The 20,829-nt window shown below is 35.3% G+C and overlaps 1 protein-coding gene across 6 annotated transcripts in view; it reads left to right on the top strand.

Annotated features, from left to right (window-relative positions):
* The window catches only part of PCNX1 (pecanex 1), a 171,693-nt gene that overhangs the window by 131,117 nt on the left and 19,747 nt on the right, over positions 1-20,829 (top strand). For all 6 annotated transcript variants that reach the window (XM_058293180.2, XM_071213836.1, XM_058293181.2 and 3 more), the window contains 8 exons: positions 468-576; positions 1,304-1,433; positions 3,560-3,618; positions 5,342-5,557; positions 12,036-12,289; positions 14,549-14,779; positions 19,715-19,815; positions 20,660-20,810. In XM_058293180.2, the coding sequence (XP_058149163.1) occupies positions 468-576; positions 1,304-1,433; positions 3,560-3,618; positions 5,342-5,557; positions 12,036-12,289; positions 14,549-14,779; positions 19,715-19,815; positions 20,660-20,810 (1,251 nt within the window). The remainder of the gene's footprint in view (positions 1-467; positions 577-1,303; positions 1,434-3,559; positions 3,619-5,341; positions 5,558-12,035; positions 12,290-14,548; positions 14,780-19,714; positions 19,816-20,659; positions 20,811-20,829) is intronic.

Below are 20,829 nucleotides of genomic sequence, written 5' to 3'. Positions count from 1 at the left end.
TTACAGCTTTAGTCTCTGCATGGCTGCTTTCAAATCTCTTTTGACATTGCATTTAAAATGTTCTCAGTTTCTAAAGCACTAAAGTTTAGGGGAAATGTGCCTTAGAATAAATATATACATATATATATATTACTTAAGCTTTACAGACATCTAGATTTTTTCCAAGGACAATTATTTTGCTGCTTCCTTACTTTTTTTGGTTTTGCTGGCATTTGGTTTTGCTGACTAGTAGAGGGCATAGAATTTTTTAAACAGATGAAACACAAATCCATAAATCAGCTATCTGTCTTAAAACAAAATAGTGCAGTGTTTTGGCAGTTGATATATCTTTCCCTATTATGCAAATGGAAAATGATCTCAATGCCATTTCCCTACTAGGAAGAAAATATATTTTAGAGGTCTTTCATTTTCTAGTTCAAATATCTGACGATAACTTTTTACTGATTGTTTTGCTTTTCCTCCTACAGCTTTGGGAACTCCTTTATAAATTACAGTTTGTGTATACCTACATTGCCCCATGGCAGATTACATGGGGTTCTGCTTTCCATGCTTTTGCTCAGCCCTTTGCAGTACCCCGTATCCTTCTAATTAAAGTTTTATAAGAATGAGCAGTCATATCCTTGAGAATATCAGTTTGTAGGCATAACCTTTTACAGGCATAGAATATGGGTTACGGTATGATAAATTATAAAAACTTCATAGTCCTTTGAGTGCATACCTATGCTGGTTTTGATTAATTTGTATTAAAATTGATGATCTGAATATGGGGAAAGTATTTTGTAAGGCTGAATTTAAAATGCTATTTGCATATGTGAGTATTAAAATCCAGGGATTTGCAATGCATTAAAATGCTTTTAGGAATATTTTTAAGTAATGATCAAGATACAAACTTCTTTTCATAATTATATGATTGTAATTCAGCTTTATTTTCTGTTCTTTTGTCACCATTTCTTAGAAGTACTTTGTAAAGAAAAGTAAAGGTTAACAGCCACATATATGTTGAACTTAGTTTCAGTTTTCTGGAAGATTAGACCCAAAATCTCTACCTAAGATTGATATATGTGTTTGTTTTTTTTTATCAAATTGACGTGTTAGCAAATATTTATTTGAGTCTCTTCAGAGTATCATGCCAGGTTATACTTTCCTGGCTGTGTGTCTTTCTACTTGTACCCCAGTACAATCCAGTGACTCCCTCTTCTATAGTCTTTTGATGAACCTCATTTTTCTAATTGCTTTAATATAAATGTATTTATGAAATGAGTATTAAAATGAATGTTACGTTCCTTAATCAGTTTCCCCATAGATTCAGCCATGTTGTTTATTCAGGCTGCTGTATCAGCCTTCTTTTCTACTCCACTAAACCCCTTCCTGGGAAGTGCAATATTCATTACTTCATATGTTCGACCTGTGAAATTCTGGGAGAGAGACTATAAGTGAGTAAAATAAAATATTTGGAAGTCAATTTTTATCTTTTTTACTTGGAAAAACTATGCATTATTTTTAGAAGTTATTCATGATTCATAATTTGTTAAAATGCTTATTGTTAACGATTTATAGATTTTTAAATTTGAAAATTATCAAAAATAGAAATTTCAAGTTTGGAGAAATCACTATTTTTAAACAAATGTTTTAAAATAAAAATGTATTTGTAAGTTTTTTTAACATAATTACAGTTAAATATACTACTCATTTTTTTTCCTGCTATTTCTTACTCCATATTAATAATACCCAAGCTTTATTCTATATTATGCAATTACATCATTATAGTAATTAAAAATTGAGTTATTGCTTAGTTTTCTTAGAAATAGCTATTTCTAGAGCTAAACTTTATATAAGTTTTTTCTGGTTAGTTACTGTACAGAAATTCAAAACTTAGAAATTTGTTGTTTATTTAATAATTAATTTTAAAGTAAGCCCATTATATGTTAAATAACACTTTTGTAAATGAAGAACAACTATATTTCACCTCCCCAGAAAATAATTCTGAGAAGAGTAGCATCGTGTTCACACTTTTTCTTTAATGCCTGGCCTAAATTCTCATATCTGCTTTTGCGTTAATTCTGTTGCAATATGTTGTTTTGGTTCAAGTATGTGAAGAAGATCTGCTTCACACAGATAAGTAGTTAATAAGAAAGAAGTATTTCAGTAGCCTTTTTAGATAATTGTGGATATTCTTTGATACTTTACTAAAACTCAACAGATGTTAGTTTCTTAAGGTTAGTTGGAGTGTGGAATCTAAACCCATATCCATGAACTTTTGGACTGTATTACATCAAAATCTATTCTTTCTTGTACTTTGACTGAATCCTTTACTCATACATAATTAATTTTCTAGCATCGTTTATTGGCCATATGGAAAATATTGGTTCACTGAGTAAGAAATATCTAAATGTTGACACATTTCATTATACAATATTTTAAAATAATGTGTTATTAATATCATCACCAATATCAAAACAAAAGTTTTTTGAATATTGGGAAGTTGTCAAGCTCATAGTGGTATGTACAGATTTTTCAAAATCTGATTTTCGCTTGAAAACTCTAATTTTATCATTGGTAATATATTGTCAGTTGCTTTCTTTGAAATGATAGGCTCACTTTCTTCATTTTTGTGACTTATCTCTCAAATACCCAAGTCCGAATAATCGTAGTTTGTCTATCAGTTATTCAAGTGAAAGTGGTGTTCCTTGGGAAAAAAACACCTAATTCAAGTTGCAACTCAAACAGTTGCACAAGTGCTTTTCCTCAAGACAACCATTGCCCTTTAGTATGTAACGGAAGTGCTTTACGTTTATAATCTCATTTCACCACATAGAATGTTAAAAGACCTGTACTATGGTGTCAAAATTTAAAATAATTAATGCTTTTTATGCTTCATTAAGGATATTTTTAAGTGTAACTTTTATTTTTAAACCTTTTTTTTTTGAGATCCCAAATGTGCGGCATGAAGAATAGCACAATTTGGTGCCATTGCCTTGAGCCTAAGGAATCAGCAGCCATTTTACCCACCATTGCTTTTGCACCATCAGTGCGATTGTCAATACATGAGAAAAGGCAAATAACAGCATAGTATTATTACGAAAATAGTTTTCATCTAGAAAATTCCCTGCAAGTGTATTGAGCTCTCTGCCACAAGTTCTGTGGACTGTGTTTTGGGAACCATGGTTCTAAGAACACTGTACCACTGGGCATTAATATATGTACTTTTCCCTCGCAAAGTATGTTGCATGCACTGTGAATTTTTCAGAACAGTATATGGTGTATATATTCTCATCCTGATTGGTTTCTTTCTCACAGTACACTCACTAATGGTTTTCTAACACATCATTCATTGAAAGACCATTTAGGAAAAAACTGCTGTATGCATGGAGATGGGAGAATCAAAAAGACCCTACCCCTAAAATTGTGTGACTGAGAAGTTTTATCATTATGCTAATAACAAATTTTCCTATAAAGTGGTAATATAATTTTTCTATACTTTTACTCATCCTTAATTATTAAACATATCTAAAGTGTAAAAAAGTTATTTATTAAAAATGTTTTATTTTGTCATCTTCAGCACAAAACGAGTGGATCATTCAAATACCAGATTGGCTTCCCAGCTTGATAGAAATCCAGGTAATAGCTCTATTCATGAATAAAGAGGCGAGTCTAAGGAATTTACAATATGTATATATTTCACTCCCAGCTTGTTGGGAATCTATGGGTTCCAAATGGAAAATAAAGCATTTTTAAAAAATGAAATATTCATTGCTTTGATTCAGCAAAGTATACATGAATGAGAATATCTACAAACTTATATACCCATCTTTTCTAAAATGCATTTTAAGAATGCTGATAGGAATGAAAAATGCCTTTCAAAGCTGTTCTTACATACGTTAAAAAGTAAAACACAGTAGAAATAATACAGATCAGATACGTGGAAGGGTATGCAGTCAGATTGAGGTTTGTCTTCCCTGAATGTTTAGGCAATTATAAATTAAATTTCATTAGTTTATTTTATGTAGAGATGTCATCGAAGAAGGCTAATTAGCTACTTGAGGTAGGACTTCAGTGGATGTCATGTTTGTGGTATTTCCCTTTTCTAAAGTCTGGTTCTTAATTTTGTCCTTTGGAAAGCATTTTTCACCCACCCAATAGTAATCAGCACAGAGAGTGAATCTCACTGCCCAACTCTAAGAGTTAATGTATTAACCAGAATTCCACTTTATTAATTTGCTAAAAGAGATATAGCACTCAAATAGACTGTAATATTTGTATGCATTTGATACACAAATTCTCTCAAATGCTGTGTCCACCTGAGAAACCAAATTATAATAATCAGATTGGTTCATTATTATAAAATTGGAGCAAGGAGAACTAGTTATTTGATATTAATGACTATTATAATGTTCTAGTAGATAAAAGAGTCATCTCAGCTCTGGTATGTGCTTATAAGGGGATTAGAATTCTCTTGATGCTGATAATGTTATCTTGCATCACAAAAAGAGCATATCCTGAATTAATAACAAATTTTTGTGATGGGCAGGCATGGAATTTGGTACAATCATCTTATTTACATTAGAGCCTGTTGTTCCCCTTTCATTATGTTACTGTTTGTTTAGACTGAGTTTAAAATAATTAAAGCTTTGAATGAATAGTTTGCTGGTCTCCAATAATACACTTTGGGTACCCATTACATATTATTGCTTTGGATGGGTTACTTCTAAAGATGGTCATTGCATTTATTGAGTGATGTTTTATATCCTAATTTTATCTTAAAAAGTAACCCTAACAGCAAATTTTGTGGGTTCTTTCTTTCTATCTCTGTATATAGTTTAATTTTTATTAAGCTAATACTACCGATCTCTGTCTACATCCACGTTCTCTGACTGACCAACTATTCTCTTCCTGCACCTTGACTGTTTTGGTTGTTCCACTTCCTTTACCAGTTGTGTTTTTGTTCTCATTCTGAATTTCTTTTATTGTTTTTATTTCTCTTGCATGGTTTCAATATAAAGCACATTTCTTTGAATTGTGATAGAAAAGATCATAGACTTTTAGAGATGGAAAAGACCTTGGATCTCATTTAATCCAATTCCTACATGTTACGGATAGGTATTAAAGATTCAGAGAGGTTGTGTGACTTATAACTCTGAAATTTTTTCCAATATCTTATGTTTCATTTTTATATAGAAATAGTCATAAGGATATGAATATTATTTTCCTTGTCAAAATATATGCGTATAACCCTACCTGGAAGTTAGTTTCAGTTTTTTAAATAGTCTTGTTTGTTGATACACAAGGAACTTAAGGTGAAATTTAACGTGTTTTTTTTCTTTTAATCCCTCCTTATATAAAGGATCAGATGACAACAACCTGAATTCCATCTTTTATGAACATTTAACTAGATCCCTACAACACAGTCTATGTGGTGATTTGTTACTAGGACGGTGGGGAAACTACAGTACGGGGGACTGTTTCATTCTTGCCTCTGACTACCTCAATGCATTAGTACACCTTATAGAGATAGGCAATGGTTTGGTCACTTTCCAGCTGCGGGGACTTGAATTCAGAGGTAAGACATTCTTTCATTTTTTATTTTATTTCTAAAGTGAACTCCTGTGACATTTAAGTTTTAAGTTCATATATCGCATATCGTAAGTTGTCATAAAATTAAATCCTTAGGATTTGACATTATGGAATAAGAGAATTGTTAAAGAATAGTCAGATTTTTCTTATTTTTGTGGTGTGCTATTATACTTACAGGTGGTGTTATTAGTATATAATTGACTTGTTGTCCTAATATTGTTGAGTTTCTGTTCTGTACTTCCTCTCTTACCAGTCTCTTTTATGGCCAGTTGTATATATTTGCTAGATGGCTGGCAGCATAGAATGCTTTGTTTTGGTATTGAGGCAGAGTAGTTAACCAAGTTACTTTCATGTAGATACCATGTCTTTGTCCTCAACATTTTTTTAGTGAGGTGAGAGCATAACATAAAAATAAACATTTAAAAGTGAACATTCACAATGTTGTGCAACAACTACCTTTATCTAGTTCCAAAACATTTTTATCGCCCCAAAATAAAACCCAGTACCCATTAAATAGTTACACTCAACACCCTTCTCTCCCCAACCCTTAACAGTTTTTGTGTACTCACTAATGAAGCTCTTTTTACACAGAAAGTTGTGCATTAACAAACATCAACCTGATGTAATCAACTACTATAAATTGATTATTTTGTAAGCACAAATTGAAACTTATTTTATAAGAATTGAAAAAGTCTGTTAATGCATATATTTCCAACCTAGGAAACATTTGGACTTAAGAGTTTTTAGAGAGAGCATCCAAAGTGTGTTTTCATCTATTCCAACATGTCCTTTGGGGTGTTTTTAGTTTGGAATAGGAAACAGGGAAGCATTTGAGTAGAAAGGAAATCAAGCCAGATCTTTACCCTGTAACTTTATTTTTACCCTGATATTGAATCAGAAGGCCTGTACTTTTTTCTCTTGGAATTTCAGTGGTAAAGGAGCAATTATTTTCTCTAGAAGTTACTCCATTCACTGGAAGTAAGATCTTATGCAACACTCTAATTAATGCATTAGATGTTGGTGCTTGTTATTATTTGTAGTATATTTGTAATCCTATTCTACTCCCTCCTCCCCCCATGAATTTTATGGAGCCTATTCTTATTTATGAATTTTTTGTTTCTGGCTCTCCTAGGACCTTATTTCTATCTCTTCCAGAGTTTTAACCCCTTTGCTGTTTAACTCTAAACCAACTAGCCTGCCAAGAAGCAGCACACCCTTACCACCATATCTGCTACTGCTAGACTTTTTAAATTTTGAGCACCTCAGGATAGATTTCACCCTTGCTTTGCTTTTTTTTTTTTTTTTTTTTTTTTAAGGTACTGGGGCTAGGGATTGAACCTGGGACCTTGTATGTGGGAAGCCAGTGCTCAACCACTGAGCTATACCAGCTACCCCAAGTTGGTTTTTTCACTTGTTTATTTCTTTTGTTTTTAGGAGGTACTGGGGATTGAGCCTGGGACCTCATACGTAGGAAGCAGGTGCTCAACCACTGAGCTACATCCACTCCCCAACCCTTGTTTTTTAATATTAATTTAAATTTTTTTTACAAATGTGTGTGTTTGGAGACTATTTAGTATTTCTACATGTGTGAAGTGAAAAGGGGTTCTCATCTGCTCGTTCCACCATGTTAGTCAGAAATCTCTAAATCAGAAATTGATCCAAATTCTTTGTCTACCCCCAACTTTCACGTCTAATAACAAATAGATTCAGGAAAAATTTTGGATAAATCCCTTGCTATCCAGACTCTCATAAATTTACCAGTTAAAGCTCAAATCAAATTGATTTGGAAACCCAATGTCCCTTAATATCAGAAATCATGCTAGATTGGATAGTGTGATATACCTATAGTTCTTTACTCAGCCCTGATGACTTTTTTTAAACACAAGTTCGTCATGTCACTCCCATACTTAAACATTTCATTGGTTTCCCATGACATTTCAAGTGGAATCAAACCTCTTAGTACGTCTATAACACTGCCTGCTCCAACCTCTCTTTACACCACCCCTCACTCACTCACTCTAGCCGCACTAGGATTCCTCCAGTTTCTTAGATGTACTAACTCCATTACTAAGGCTCTTTATTGCCTTTCCCCTTGTCCAGTACCACCCACTCCTCCTCCCACTAGTCTTCACCTGGCTAATTCTTTATCTTCAGGTGTTAGCCTAAATGCTTGGGCCTCAGAGAAGCCTTCTCTATCCACCCCATCCTATCCCACATGATAATCTCTCATTTTACCATTTTACCTCCTTAAGACTCAGCATAGTTGTAATCTTATATTTGTCTATGTTTATTTGCTAGTGTTTCTTCTCTAGCCAGCCCAGGGTTGGCAAGCTTTTTCTGTAAAGGATCAGTCAGTAAGTATTTTAGGTTTTGGAGTTCGCACGCAATCTCTGTTGCATTTTTTTTTTCTTTTATATTTTAAACAGTCCTTTAAAAATATGAAAAACATTCTTAGTTTGCTGAACAAAAAAGGGTTTGCCAGCCTGGGTTTGATCTGAGACTGTACTTTGCCAGCTCTTGCTATGGTCTGCAAGCTCCTTACCTCTGCATCATTCATTGTTGTGTATCCAGCACCTATCACAGCTTTTAGCATATAAGGCATACTTAATTTATGGAATGACTACATACTATAAGTTTATACCCTTTCTCTCCTTTCTCTTCATACTAGAATTCACATGAAGGAGGGTTATATTCTAGGTCATGTGTTGATGTGATCTTTCATTATTTTCTTTCCTTCACAGTATTTTCCCCTGCCCCACCCATCTTCTATCCCTCAAAGTATTTATTAAGACTGTCAGTATTTTGCCACTTAAATGTTGAGATCTGCTGAGGATTTCAGTGTATTTTTTGGGACATATTCCATTAAGCCAATTTAATTCCTTTGACTTCATTTGCCTACCATGGTAGATCCTTAGTTTTGTGGGGGGTTTTCTAAAAGATTTTTATTTATTTATTTATTCATTCATTCATTTATTTATTTCTCTCCCCTCCCCCCCACCCCTATTGTCTGTTCGCTGTGTCTATTTTGCTGTGTCTTGTTTCTTTGTCCGCTTCTGTTGTTGTCAGTGGCACGGGAATCTGTGTCTCTTTTTGTTGCGTCATCTTGTTGTGTCAGCTCTCCGTGTGGGTGGCGCCATTCTTAGGCAGGCTGCACTTTCTTTCACCCTGGGCGGCTCTCCTTACGGGGTGCACTCTTTGCGCGTGGGGTTCCCCTACGTGGGGGACAACCCTGCATGGCACGGCACTCCTTGCACGCATCAGCACCGCACATGGGCCAGCTGCATACGGGTCAAGGAGACCGGGGGTTTGAACTGCGGACCTCCCATGTGGTAGACGGACGCCCTAACCACTGGGCCAAGTCCGTTTTCTGATCCTTAGTTTTAAACATTTCACTAAGCAAATTTCTTAATCACTTTTCTATTAAACCCACTTGTGGTTTTTTTTCATTTCCATTTTTATTTTACTATTCTCAAGGTTCTTTTCTGTGTGAATTTTATGTCAGATTTGAGTGACCAATTTTTTTGTCAATATTAAAATGAATTTTCTATCTTTGTCAAAATGTTCTGATCGTAGTTTCTACCATATTAACTTTTTTTTGGTAATTATTACTTGCACCAGGTAGTTTTCCAGATCAAACTTTTCATGTCAAAAATTTGTTATGCCGATTGGAGTCCTTTTGATTTTTACTCAAATTAATTTTAATGTGTAGTTTTCATAATTGTTAGCTTTATTTACTTTTTGCTAGTAATAGCCAGTATGAAGTGACTTAAAGATTTAACTAATATAGGAAACAATTGATAATCGTTCCTCATAGTTATACTAGAATTCCTTAATTCCTTTCCAGTCTCAAAATTCTTTTTCAGGTATTAGTATTAATTCCTGCACTTATTGTTGACTTCATTTTCTAAACAAAATGTATAACTGGGATAACAGAATATTCCAGTATGATAGTGTAACAACATCTTCCTTTAATTCAGTTACCACATTCACTTTATTCTGCTCCTCTGACTAAAGACCTCCTTCTTCCTCTCCTGAGTAAATGTCAGAACCCCCAAATTTCCTCTTGCCACATTTCTTTTCTATATACCATAAATAAAGTAAACTACACAAATAGAGCTCTCATTATGTTCTTTTCTGTATTTTAAAACCTTTGACTGACTTCCTAGAATGATGGCAGTGTGGAACATGATTAAACTAACCAAAATGAATAAAATGAAGTAAATAATACATAAAACCTAAGGAATTCATTACAACTTCGTAAGAGACCAAGCTCAGTAAATTTCTTCTACAAATTTGTTAATTTTTCTATCCTTTAACATGTTCTAGCACATGGATAAAGAAAGGAAATTTTTCAAGGCCTTTTACAAAACCAATGTAATAATAATATACAAGTATGAATAAACTGGCATAAAAAAATCACTATAGTTTAATTTCGTTTGTAACTATAGATGCAAAAATTCTCAGAACCCAGAATAAGCAAAAACCAGCAGTGCTTTTTTTAAGTATCCCTTATGGATTTAGCCATTTTTTTCCTTTTTGAAATTAATTCAAATATTAAAAAGAAAATTAATAGAATTCTTCCTGTTTTCACAGGAGAAGAGATAATTCAATCCTCTCAAAAGAAGCCATTTAACTAAATTACATCTCCATTATTGGTTTAAGAAAAAACTTTATAAAACTGTGTATATCCTTATATGCTATGAAACATGTATGTATACAAAATTTATAGTCAGTATCTTTTGTAGTGATCATCCACAACAGGCATTCCTGTTAATATGGGGTATAAGACAATGGTTTCTTTTCACTATTATGTAACATTATTCTGGAAGTGTTGACCAATGTTATTAAACAAGAAAATGAAACAGAATTGCTCTAAGTTCTGGAACTTGGCCAACCAAACTTACCTCTCTACCCTTATCTTTCATTATACCATTACCACCAGCTGGATTTTATGGTATTTACTTCTCTCAAAGCAGTGTTTTTCAAACATGGAGAGTGCCTAATATTCCCTTTAAAAGAAAAAAATGATTGTGAATTCCTTGATTAGGTTATTTTTATTATAATGCAGCTTAAATATGTACATATGTAAAATGAAGTATAATCTCTTTATAGTTCTTACTTAGTATAAGGAATTTACTATTTAATGCATGACCAAGAACAAAATAAAAACTACCATTAATATATCAGGTGATGTTTTGCTGCCAGTACATTGCTGTGAGTCTGATTCTATATTTAATCTGTTTCAGTGTTTTTAATTCAATAATAATAATGTACAGAATGCTGTTTGATAGCTATTTTTGATAAAAGAATGTAATTTCAGAGATTTGTTTGTAAGTGCAGGATAATTAGACCAAATTGAAACCTTTTCAGCAGGGAAACCTCAAATGTTAATAATGCAATCTTATCCAATAATTGTTGGATTTGGGAATGGAAAGTTTTGTATTATGTTTTTTATATAAAATTATAGTGAATGGTTATGGTTTAGTACATCTAAAGAAACCATGTGTATAATATTTTTGCTTCCAGCATGAACATGATACTGGTAAATAAAGCTTATGTATTTGCATGTCTGTCTCTGTTCCCATGTGTTCTGGGATCATTCAGTTCTCATACAACTCTTTATTTATTTTTAAGATTTATTTTATTTATTTCTGCCACCCATCCCTGTTCCCCCTATTGTCTGCTCTCTGTGTCCCTTTGCTGTGTGTTTTTCTCTGTCTGTGTGTATTCTCAGCAGGCAGCTCCAGGAACCGATCCTGGGACCTTCTGGAATGGGAGAGAGGTGATTATTCTCTTGCGCCACCTCATCTCCCTGTTCTGCTGCATCTTCTTATTTTCTCTTCTCTGGCTTCTTATTTTCTCTCCTCTGTGTCTCTTGTTGCATCATCTTGCTGCGCCAGCTCTCTGCATCGACCGACACTCCTGTGTGGGGCGGCTTTCCCACACAGGGTGGCATTCCTGCATGGGCCAGCTTGCCCTCACCAGGAGGCCCTAGGCTTTGAACCCTGGACCTTCTATATGGTAGACAGGAGCCCAATTGGTCGAGCCACCTCCGTTTCCCTTCCTTTTTTTTTTTTTTTTTTTTAATTAACTCATACCTTCATGAGACATACCTTAATTCATTTGCCTTCATTTGATACAAATGTATTTGTAAACACAAACTGAAAGTTTGGGAATCAGTAGTCAACATTAAATGACTGCATAGATTCTCAGAACATTTATTGTGCTAATGTGCATTATGATTCTTTCGGAGATTAATACATAGTATACCTTGTTTGTGAAGTTTGTTTCAGTTTGTTGCAGTGAACATGCTTAGGCAAATCAACCACATACTTTCCATTGCTGTGAAAGGTGTCTTTTTAAAAAAATCTCTTGTTTCTTTAGAAACATTCATTTTCCCACTTCATTTTTCTTCTTTCTTTTTAAATTTCTCTCTATCGACTTTTTTGTTTCTGTTTCTTAAGGGACTTACTGTCAACAACGGGAAGTGGAAGCCATTACTGAGGGTGTAGAGGAAGATGAAGGATTTTGCTGCTGTGAACCTGGCCATATTCCTCATGTGCTTTCATTTAATGCTGCCTTTAGCCAGCGCTGGCTAGCTTGGGAAGTGATAGTCACTAAGTATATTCTGGAAGGTTATAGCATCACTGACAATAGCGCTGCTTCGATGCTTCAAGTCTTCGATCTTCGGAAAGTACTCACCACTTACTATGTTAAGGTAAGGGTATTGTGCCTACTTAGATCTTCTGAGAACTGGAGGTTCTTTTTGGGAAAGATATAGTCTTAACTGTGCTTTACTTCTAAGTAGTAGGGATTTAAATTCCCTAGCATCCAGAAAAGTTGGTAAAATATACCTCTGAAGGCCTTGCTGTTTTCTTTCTTTAGTGGAGCTCATTTCATTTGTTCATTAGTAATAGTAGCTACCATTTGTAGCTTATATGTTCTGGGTGCATGTACACACACACATGCATACACAGACTAGCTTAATTTCTTAGGGTTGCTGTAACAAAGTACTATAAACTTGATGGCTTAAAACAATTTATTGTCTCACAGTTCTAGAAGCCAGAATTCTGAAATCAGTATGCCTTGGTCCATCTAAAGCCTGCAGGGGAGAATTCTTCCTTTCTTTTTCTAGCTTCTAGTGTTTGCTGGCAATCTTTGGTATTCCTTGGCTTATAGGTACATTTGCCTGTTTCTGTATGGCCTTTTCCCCTGCATCTGTCTGGCCTTCTCCCCCATAAAAAGTCTAGATGGGTGTCCAGATTTTCTCTTCTTGTGAGGACATGCATCATATTGGATTAGGGTCCACCCTAATCCAGTTTGTCCTTATCTTAATTAATCACGTATTCATAGACCCTAATTCACAGAACTAGGATTTAGGGCTTAGACATGTCTTTTTAGGGGACGTAATCTAACCCAAAAGATGTACATATATGTGTGTTTATCCTACTTACTCCTCAAGGAATATTACTTACTTGATTCACAAATTAAAAATTAAGGATCAAAAGTTAACTTGCCCCAAATCCTCTTAACTGCTAATGGAACATCAGAGATTTAAAAGCCAGGCTTATCTGATTCCTGAGCCCTTGCTGTTAACCATCTGCTGTACACTGCTATCAATAAATTGAATAATGGAATTTCAAAGTTTGGGGGCCCTGAGACCACTCTCAGTTTCAGTAATTCTCTAGAAGGACTTGGAAACTAATCAAAGCCATTATATTCGTGGTTAAAGTTCATTATAGTGAAAGGATGTAGATGAAAATCAGCCATGGGAGGAGGTGTATAGGATAAGGTCCAGGAGACACCAAGGTCTATAGCTTCCTGTTGACCTCTCCTAGTGGAGTTGAGCAGATAACACCTACTTTTTCCAGCAATGATATGTGACAGAACTCATGGAGGGTGCCAACCAGAGAAGTTTTGACTGAGCCTCAGTGTCCAGAGTTTTATTAGGGCACAGTGGTATAGACATGATTGACCACCCATGTGGCTGATCTTAGTCTTCAGCCCTTCCAGCCCTTGCACCTGGCCAAAAGTCTCAAGTAAAGAAACACATTCTTATCCGGCAGGACATTCTTAGGGCTTTAGGCATCACTTCCCAGGATTTGAGGGCAAAAGCCAAACCTCTCTTTAGGCAAGGTTAATTAATCCTTTACTGCACAAGTATTCTAAGGAATTTTACTAAAGATTTTACAGAAGTAAAGAATGGCTATGCTTTTGGGGCTTTATTTTCCATTTAATGTTAAGTTAAACCCCAACCTCAGGAAATGGAGGGAGATTGATTTTACAGCATTTTTTTAATATATGTATATTTATGTAGCATTTTCTGTCTCTACTTTTAAATATGTCTATTTATATTACTTTATCCTTAGCTTTATTTCTGTAACCTGATATAGGATCACAAAATGGTTTAGTAGCTTACTATAAGAAATTTCTTAGATATACACCATGGTAGAATTTTTCCACCTGGCTTAAAATGTCCCAAATTCAAAAGCTGTAAAATCTGCATGCTAGAATTGTTTTAAAGTTGCCTTCCTGGAATTATGCTTGTGATTTTGAAGTATTAAATCAAATGTTTGGGAATGGATGTAGCTCAAGTGGTTGAGAGTGTACTTCCCATGTACGAGATCTGGGGTTCAATCCCCCATACTTCCTAAAAGCAAACAAAAAACCAACTCTCATCGGGGAGCTGATGTAGCTCAGTGGTTGAGCACCTTCTTCCCATGTATGAAGTCCGGGGCTCAGTCCCTGTACCTCCTAAAAAAAAATTTTTTTTAATTAAATGTTTTCTTTTCATCTAGTAAAGCTAAAGTATATTATTATAACATTCTTAAAATGTATACCTACAGTATTGAGCTAGAATAAAATATTTTTGAGCCTTACTATAAGTAAAGATAGTCTAAACTTATTTCAACTGAGGGATTGTAGTTAATTCAAATTGTGATTTAACCTGAATTTTAAATCTTCTTTTCTATGTTAGGGTATCATTTATTATGTTACAACTTCCTCTAAGTTAGAGGAATGGCTAGCGAATGAGACAATGCAGGAAGGACTTCGTCTTTGTGCAGATCGAAATTATGTTGATGTGGACCCAACTTTTAATCCAAACATTGATGAAGACTATGACCATCGACTAGCAGGCATATCCAGGGAGAGTTTCTGTGTGATTTATCTCAACTGGATAGAGTACTGCTCTTCCCGAAGAGCAAAGGTAGGAGTAGTTGATTTCATTTATGACTCTGAACTCAAGTTTTTCTGAAGAGTGAAAGAATATCCCTGTTAGATATTATGAGGTCAGTTTTTCCAGATCTTCCTCGTTCTTATCTTTTGCATAAGATAATCTGTCTGATTCCTTATGGTTGGGCCAAACCAACTTTGCTTAAATCAGGTGTTTTTTTTTTTTAAAGACTTATTTTTTTTATTTATTCTCTTCCTCCCCGCCCAGTTGTCTGCTCTCTGTGTCCATTCACTGTGTGTTCTTCTTTGTCCGCTTGCATTCTTTTTAGCAGCACTGGGAATCTGTGTCTCTTTTTGTTGTGTCATCTTGCTGCGTCAGTTCTGTGTGTGCCTGGCGCCACTCCTGGGCAGGCTGCGCTTTTTTTTGCACGGGGCAGCTCTCCTTAGAGGGCACTCCTCGCATGTGGGGCTCCCCTACAGGGGGGACACCCCTACATGGCATAGCACTCCTTGTGTGCATCAGCACTGCGCGCGGGTCACCTCACCACACGAGTCAGGAGGCCCTAGGTTTGAACCCTGGACCTCCCATATGGTAGGCGGATGCTCTATCAGTTGAGCCACTTCCACTTCCCTGCTTAAATCAGGTTTTAAAAGTGGCCTCCCTTATTATTTTATTTGTAGTGTCCTAAGTTCACTGTTCAGATAGACCCCTCTCTGCCTTGTGCATGCACATACATATATGCAAATTCTGAAAGATTAGAGTTTGGAGAGCTCATCTAGAGTTAAGGATAATTAAATATCTTTATCCAAATCCAAAGTCTAAACCATTGCTGCCCAAAACAACTTTCTGCAATGATGGAAATGCCACTAACTAACCACATGTGGCTGTTGAACAGTTAAGATGTGGCTAGTGTGATTAAGGAACTGAATTTTTCATTTTATTTAACTTTAATTGATTTTACTTTAATAGTCACATGGCTAGTGGTTACTGTGTTGGGCAGTATAGGTCTAAACCGTTGACTGATATAGTAAAATGGGTATAGATGACCTAGGGCCATTAACACCGCAGATCCCTAGGCTGCACCTGAAAGATTCTGTTTTAGTAGGCCTAGGCTGGGGCCCCAAAATCTGCATCACCCTGCTTGATTTTTTTTTCAAGTGGTTCCCAACCCACACTTTGAGAAACAATATTGTATAACTAGTCTTTTCCTAAAGGTAAGGTGAGTTACAGACTGTAGTCTGTTACTACTTCCTTCTAGGCTTCATGACTCTCATGGTATTATTGGCCCCTGGCAGACTCCACGTAAGATTACCACAGCACCAAGGCCCGTGGTTAGGAAAGCTAATCCCTTTTCCCACTTGCTTTGCAAGCAGTAGCCTTGTATAATTAAACTACCAGCAGCTCTGTGTCATAGAGCTATGTCATAATGGGCCATCTCGACAACCAGTACTTTTAACCTGGTCTGGGATGTAAAGGACAGATTTAGTACCTGGTTTAGGTTTTTCTTTGCAGCTACTTTGAGTAAGGCCCCCTTCATATCAGCCTCTTAACCTCTATACTTCACCTCTTTACTTCATCAGTAAGAAAGGAAACATCCTTTTACTTCCTCTCTGAATGGTGGCCTTTTGAGCATTTATACTAGATGCACAACAATATTTACTGAACAGAGTATCACGTTTTTTTAAGAAGGAGGTTCAGAAACAAAACCAACAGACCATATTTGGAAATGGAAGGCCTTAAAGCTAAGCTTCTTTGCTTCTAAACATACAGGAAACGATTTTACTTTTTCAGAAACGGAATGTATTTAGAATACTTTGCATACTACTCTCAAAATCTTGGGATTTTATGGAGGTTGTTTTTTTTTTGTACTTGTTGTTGAGGAAGGCAGTCATAGTATTCTTAATAGCCTTGCTCTGGCTTAAACCATATTGGTTACTTTTGATTTGGTTTAATCCTGGTCACCTGGGCAAGCAACTCAGTCTTTCCACTTAGGTATGGGGATCCATCCTAAAAGTAAGGACCCTTCTTTTAGAGATTATTCCTGAGGTCATGGACATAGCTCACAAAAGTGCCCCCAGTAGCTGATCATAGAGTCAAGAGGTTTACCTCCAAACTTAGACATCTCCACTGTCTTCAGTTATCATCACGGGGTCAGTCTAACTTATATCCTACTTTTGTAATTCCCTTTAGAAAAGTTATCAGTTGTATTTTTCCAGCTATATACTCTTGCTTCCACTCCAGTTTATATTTTAAATTGAATGAGATGATCCCCACCTCCTTAAAGATATCCATTCTCTTCTCTGAATCACCATTCCTTGAATAGCCTCTTTCTGGGGAAGTTAATTAAGCCGGAAAGATTTGCTGACTCTAAGCTCTCTTTCAGTATTCTTTCTCTCTGTTTTATTTTGCATAGTTTCTATTACTGTTTTTTAATTCACTCATCTTTTCTTCTGCTTTATTTGATATGCTGTTAATCCCATGCAGTGTTCTTTTTGTTTTGTTTTGTTTTAATCTCAGACATTATGTTTTTGTATATCCAAGAAGTCTGATTGGGTCTTATTTATAACTTTTTCATGTCTTTACTTAACATGCTCAGTATTTCTTCTATCTTCTAAAACTTATGAAATATAGTTATAATGACCATTTTAAAGTTCTTGTTGGCTAATTCTAACAATCTGTGTGTCTATATTCTGGGTCAGTTTTGATTGATTATTCTCATTAAGGGTCATATTTTTCTGCTACTTTGTAAGCCTGGTAATTTTTTATTAGATGCCCACAGTGCTCAGCCAAATACTCAAGAGACCTTCTGCACATCTCCAGGGCTCACTCTCTATGTGGCTTTCTCCTCTCTGGTACTTTACCCTGCAAACTTGAGCCACCCTTCATCTCCCTAAATTCTCAGCTATTTCAATTCAGAGACCTCTGGATTCCACTTGGGTTCACCTTCCTTGAGCTGCAGCCTGGAAATTCTCTAGGCACTAAGCTGGGTCATGCGTAGGGTTGACCTCATTTATTTCCCATCTCTCAAGGATTAATGTCTTATACTACCTAATGTACAGTGTCTGAAAACCATTGTTTCATGTATTTTGTCTAGTTCTTTGGTGGTTTCAGGTGGAAGGGCAAATCTAATTTCTATTACTTCATCTTAGCTGGAAGCAGAAGCCTAAATTAAATTTTTAAAAATTTTCTTTGTCTTATAACAAAAGCAATACATTTTCAGCATAGAAAATTGGTTTAATCACCCATTAGAACTACCTTTAGTACAGTGGTTCTTAACAAGGCATCCATGAACTTGAATTGAAATGCAAAGAAAAATGTTATTCTTGTAGAGACATGTTGGTGCAAGTGTGATATATGTATTAAATTATTCAACCCCATATAGTGTGGACTTAGGGGTCCATGGGACAAAAAAATGTTAAGAACCCCCTCTTTAATATATTTCATTTATATAACCTCCAAGTTTACACACACTTTATCTCTCTTATTTTTCTTTCCTATTTTTAAACCAAATAGTCTCATACTTTTTATTTACTGTCTTAAAACCTGGGTGCAGAATTCTTTCAGAGAGTCTATTTGATGAAACTAGAGGTAATCTGTCTTTGGAAACATGTCTAATTGGCAAGCATCTAGGGTATCTCTGAAACAATTATTTTGCTTATAGTCTTATATTTACAATAGCTGAAGATGGTCAAATTTTAAAAATATTACAATCACTGTTAACTAAATTACTGATTAATGTTAATTAAATAAAGAGTCAATATTAAATTAATATCTTAGATATAGCATCTCTCTTTTTTTTTTTTAAGATTTTTTCTCACCCCTTCCCCCTACCCCCACCCCGGTTGTCTGTTCTCTTTGTCTATTTGCTGTGTCTAGTTTCTTTGTCCACTTCTGTTGTTGTCAGTGGCACGGGAATCTGTGTTTCTTTTTGCTGTGTCATCTTGTGTCAGCTCTCAGTGTGGGTGGCGCCATTCTTAGGCAGGCTGCACTTTCTTTTGCGCTGGGCGGCTCTCCTTATGGGGCTCACTCCTTGCATGTGAGGCCTCCCCTATGTGGGGGACACCCCTGTGTGGCAGGGCACTCCTTGTGCGCATCAGCTCTGTGCATGGGCCAGCTCCACATGGGTCAAGGAGGCCCGGGGTTTGAACCACGGACCTCCCATGTGGCAGATGGACGCCCTAACCACTGGGCCAAGTCCACCGCCAGTATCTCTTTTTAAATTTGTAAGTGAATGGTTTATAAAGCCAAAAATATATGCTGTTGACAAAATTAGAATAATTAAGCTCATTATTAGCTTATATCAATGATTCTTTAACTTTAGTATTCATTAGAATCATTTGGAGTGTGATTGCTGGTCCCACTTCCAGGATTTGATTTCATGGGGTGATTCAAGAATTTGCATTTCTAACAAGCTCCCAGGTGACTATTATTAGGCTTTTTCTCTTAGGGTGGGGAAGAACAACCATCTCCCTTCAGTTGTCAAGGCATGTGGTTGTTAACAAAAAAAAAGGGGAGGGAAATGGGGGGAGAGAGAAGCAATATTCTGTACACATCAACTTAATTTTCTTTACTAATGCAGCTGTCACTGATAGCTTGCTTACCAGGTTATAGCCAGTATACCTGTATTTTAAGGTATTTTAAGAAGGTAATAGCAGTAATAATGTATACCAGCAAGTACTTTGAGATCTTCAGTTAAGGTCATAATTCTTTATAAACAGCCAGTTTTAAAAAATTAGGTTCCAATATTATAAAGTATTAGATTTTATTTAAAGATTACAAAGAACCTCCTCATACATATTCAAAATTCATTTTATACTGTTTTGTTAAGTTTAGTTTCATTAGTACTCTTGAATAGAAATTAACATTCTAGTTGTGTTCTTTATCCTCTAATTTATTTAATAGCTATCTTCTGATTTGTTAAATACATATCTACCATTATGATAACTCATGTTGAATGTTTTTTTAAAGCCACTAGATGTGGACAAAGATTCATCCCTAGTGACTCTTTGTTATGGACTCTGTGTTCTGGGACGGAGAGCTTTGGGGACTGCATCTCACCATATGTCTAGGTAAGGAAACATTTCAATTTTCAGAAAGAGAATATGGGAACATTCTTCATACATGGAAGCATTCTGTGCCTACATTTATTCAAAAGATATAGAAGATTTTATATTTGTATAGCTCTATTTTGCTGAACATAGTTGAGTTCTACTAACTGGTTAGCAACTGGCTTTTAAAATTCACACAAAGGGTGTAGCTCAGTGTTTGAGCACTGTCTTCCCATGTACAAGGTCCCAGGTTCAATCCCCTGTGCCTCCTAAAATTAAATAAATAAAGTAAAATTCACACAGATGTCTGGGTAACTATTGATAAAAGAATTTAGTGAATTTAAGACTTTTAAGAAATAATCACACCATAAAATTTGATTAGCTCCCTCCCATTTACATCTGTTTTTCTAATAATTCACCTATTTTTATTTTTCAAAATTCCCTTATAGCCTGTCAGAGCATTCATAATTTTACATTGGATTTTGGGATTCTCATTATAAACTGAACTCCTCCCTGACATATGCATCTATATGAACTAGATATAAGAAATAGTGCATATTTTTTTAAATTTCTTTTGTCGTTACTATATGATTTCCATTAGGCCCCCAATTTATTTTAACTTATAGGCTCTTTGCCTATTGTTTATTTTATGGACTCAGTAGTACGGTAGTTCCTAAACAAGGATTCCAAGTCAAATAGACCCTATCCTTCCTGATTCTGATTCAGGGGTTCTGACATTAGTTCTAGGAATCTATATTTTCAGACATTCCCACTTGATTCTGATGCACAATCAGTTAGAAGAATCAGTTTAATGAAAGACTTTTAACTGTCGAAATATATTAATTTTTATCTACAATCTTAACAGTAATTTAGAATCATTCCTCTATGGATTGCATGCCCTATTTAAGGGAGATTTCCGTATTTCTTCAATTCGAGATGAATGGATCTTTGCTGATATGGAATTGCTAAGAAAAGTAGTAGTTCCTGGAATCCGTATGTCCATTAAACTTCATCAGGTAAGATGAAATTTCTAAT

Source organism: Dasypus novemcinctus, chromosome 3 (genome assembly GCF_030445035.2).
Source record: "Dasypus novemcinctus isolate mDasNov1 chromosome 3, mDasNov1.1.hap2, whole genome shotgun sequence".
NCBI classification, from domain to species: Eukaryota; Metazoa; Chordata; class Mammalia; order Cingulata; family Dasypodidae; genus Dasypus; species Dasypus novemcinctus.
This window is presented reverse-complemented; position numbering and strand designations above follow the sequence as displayed.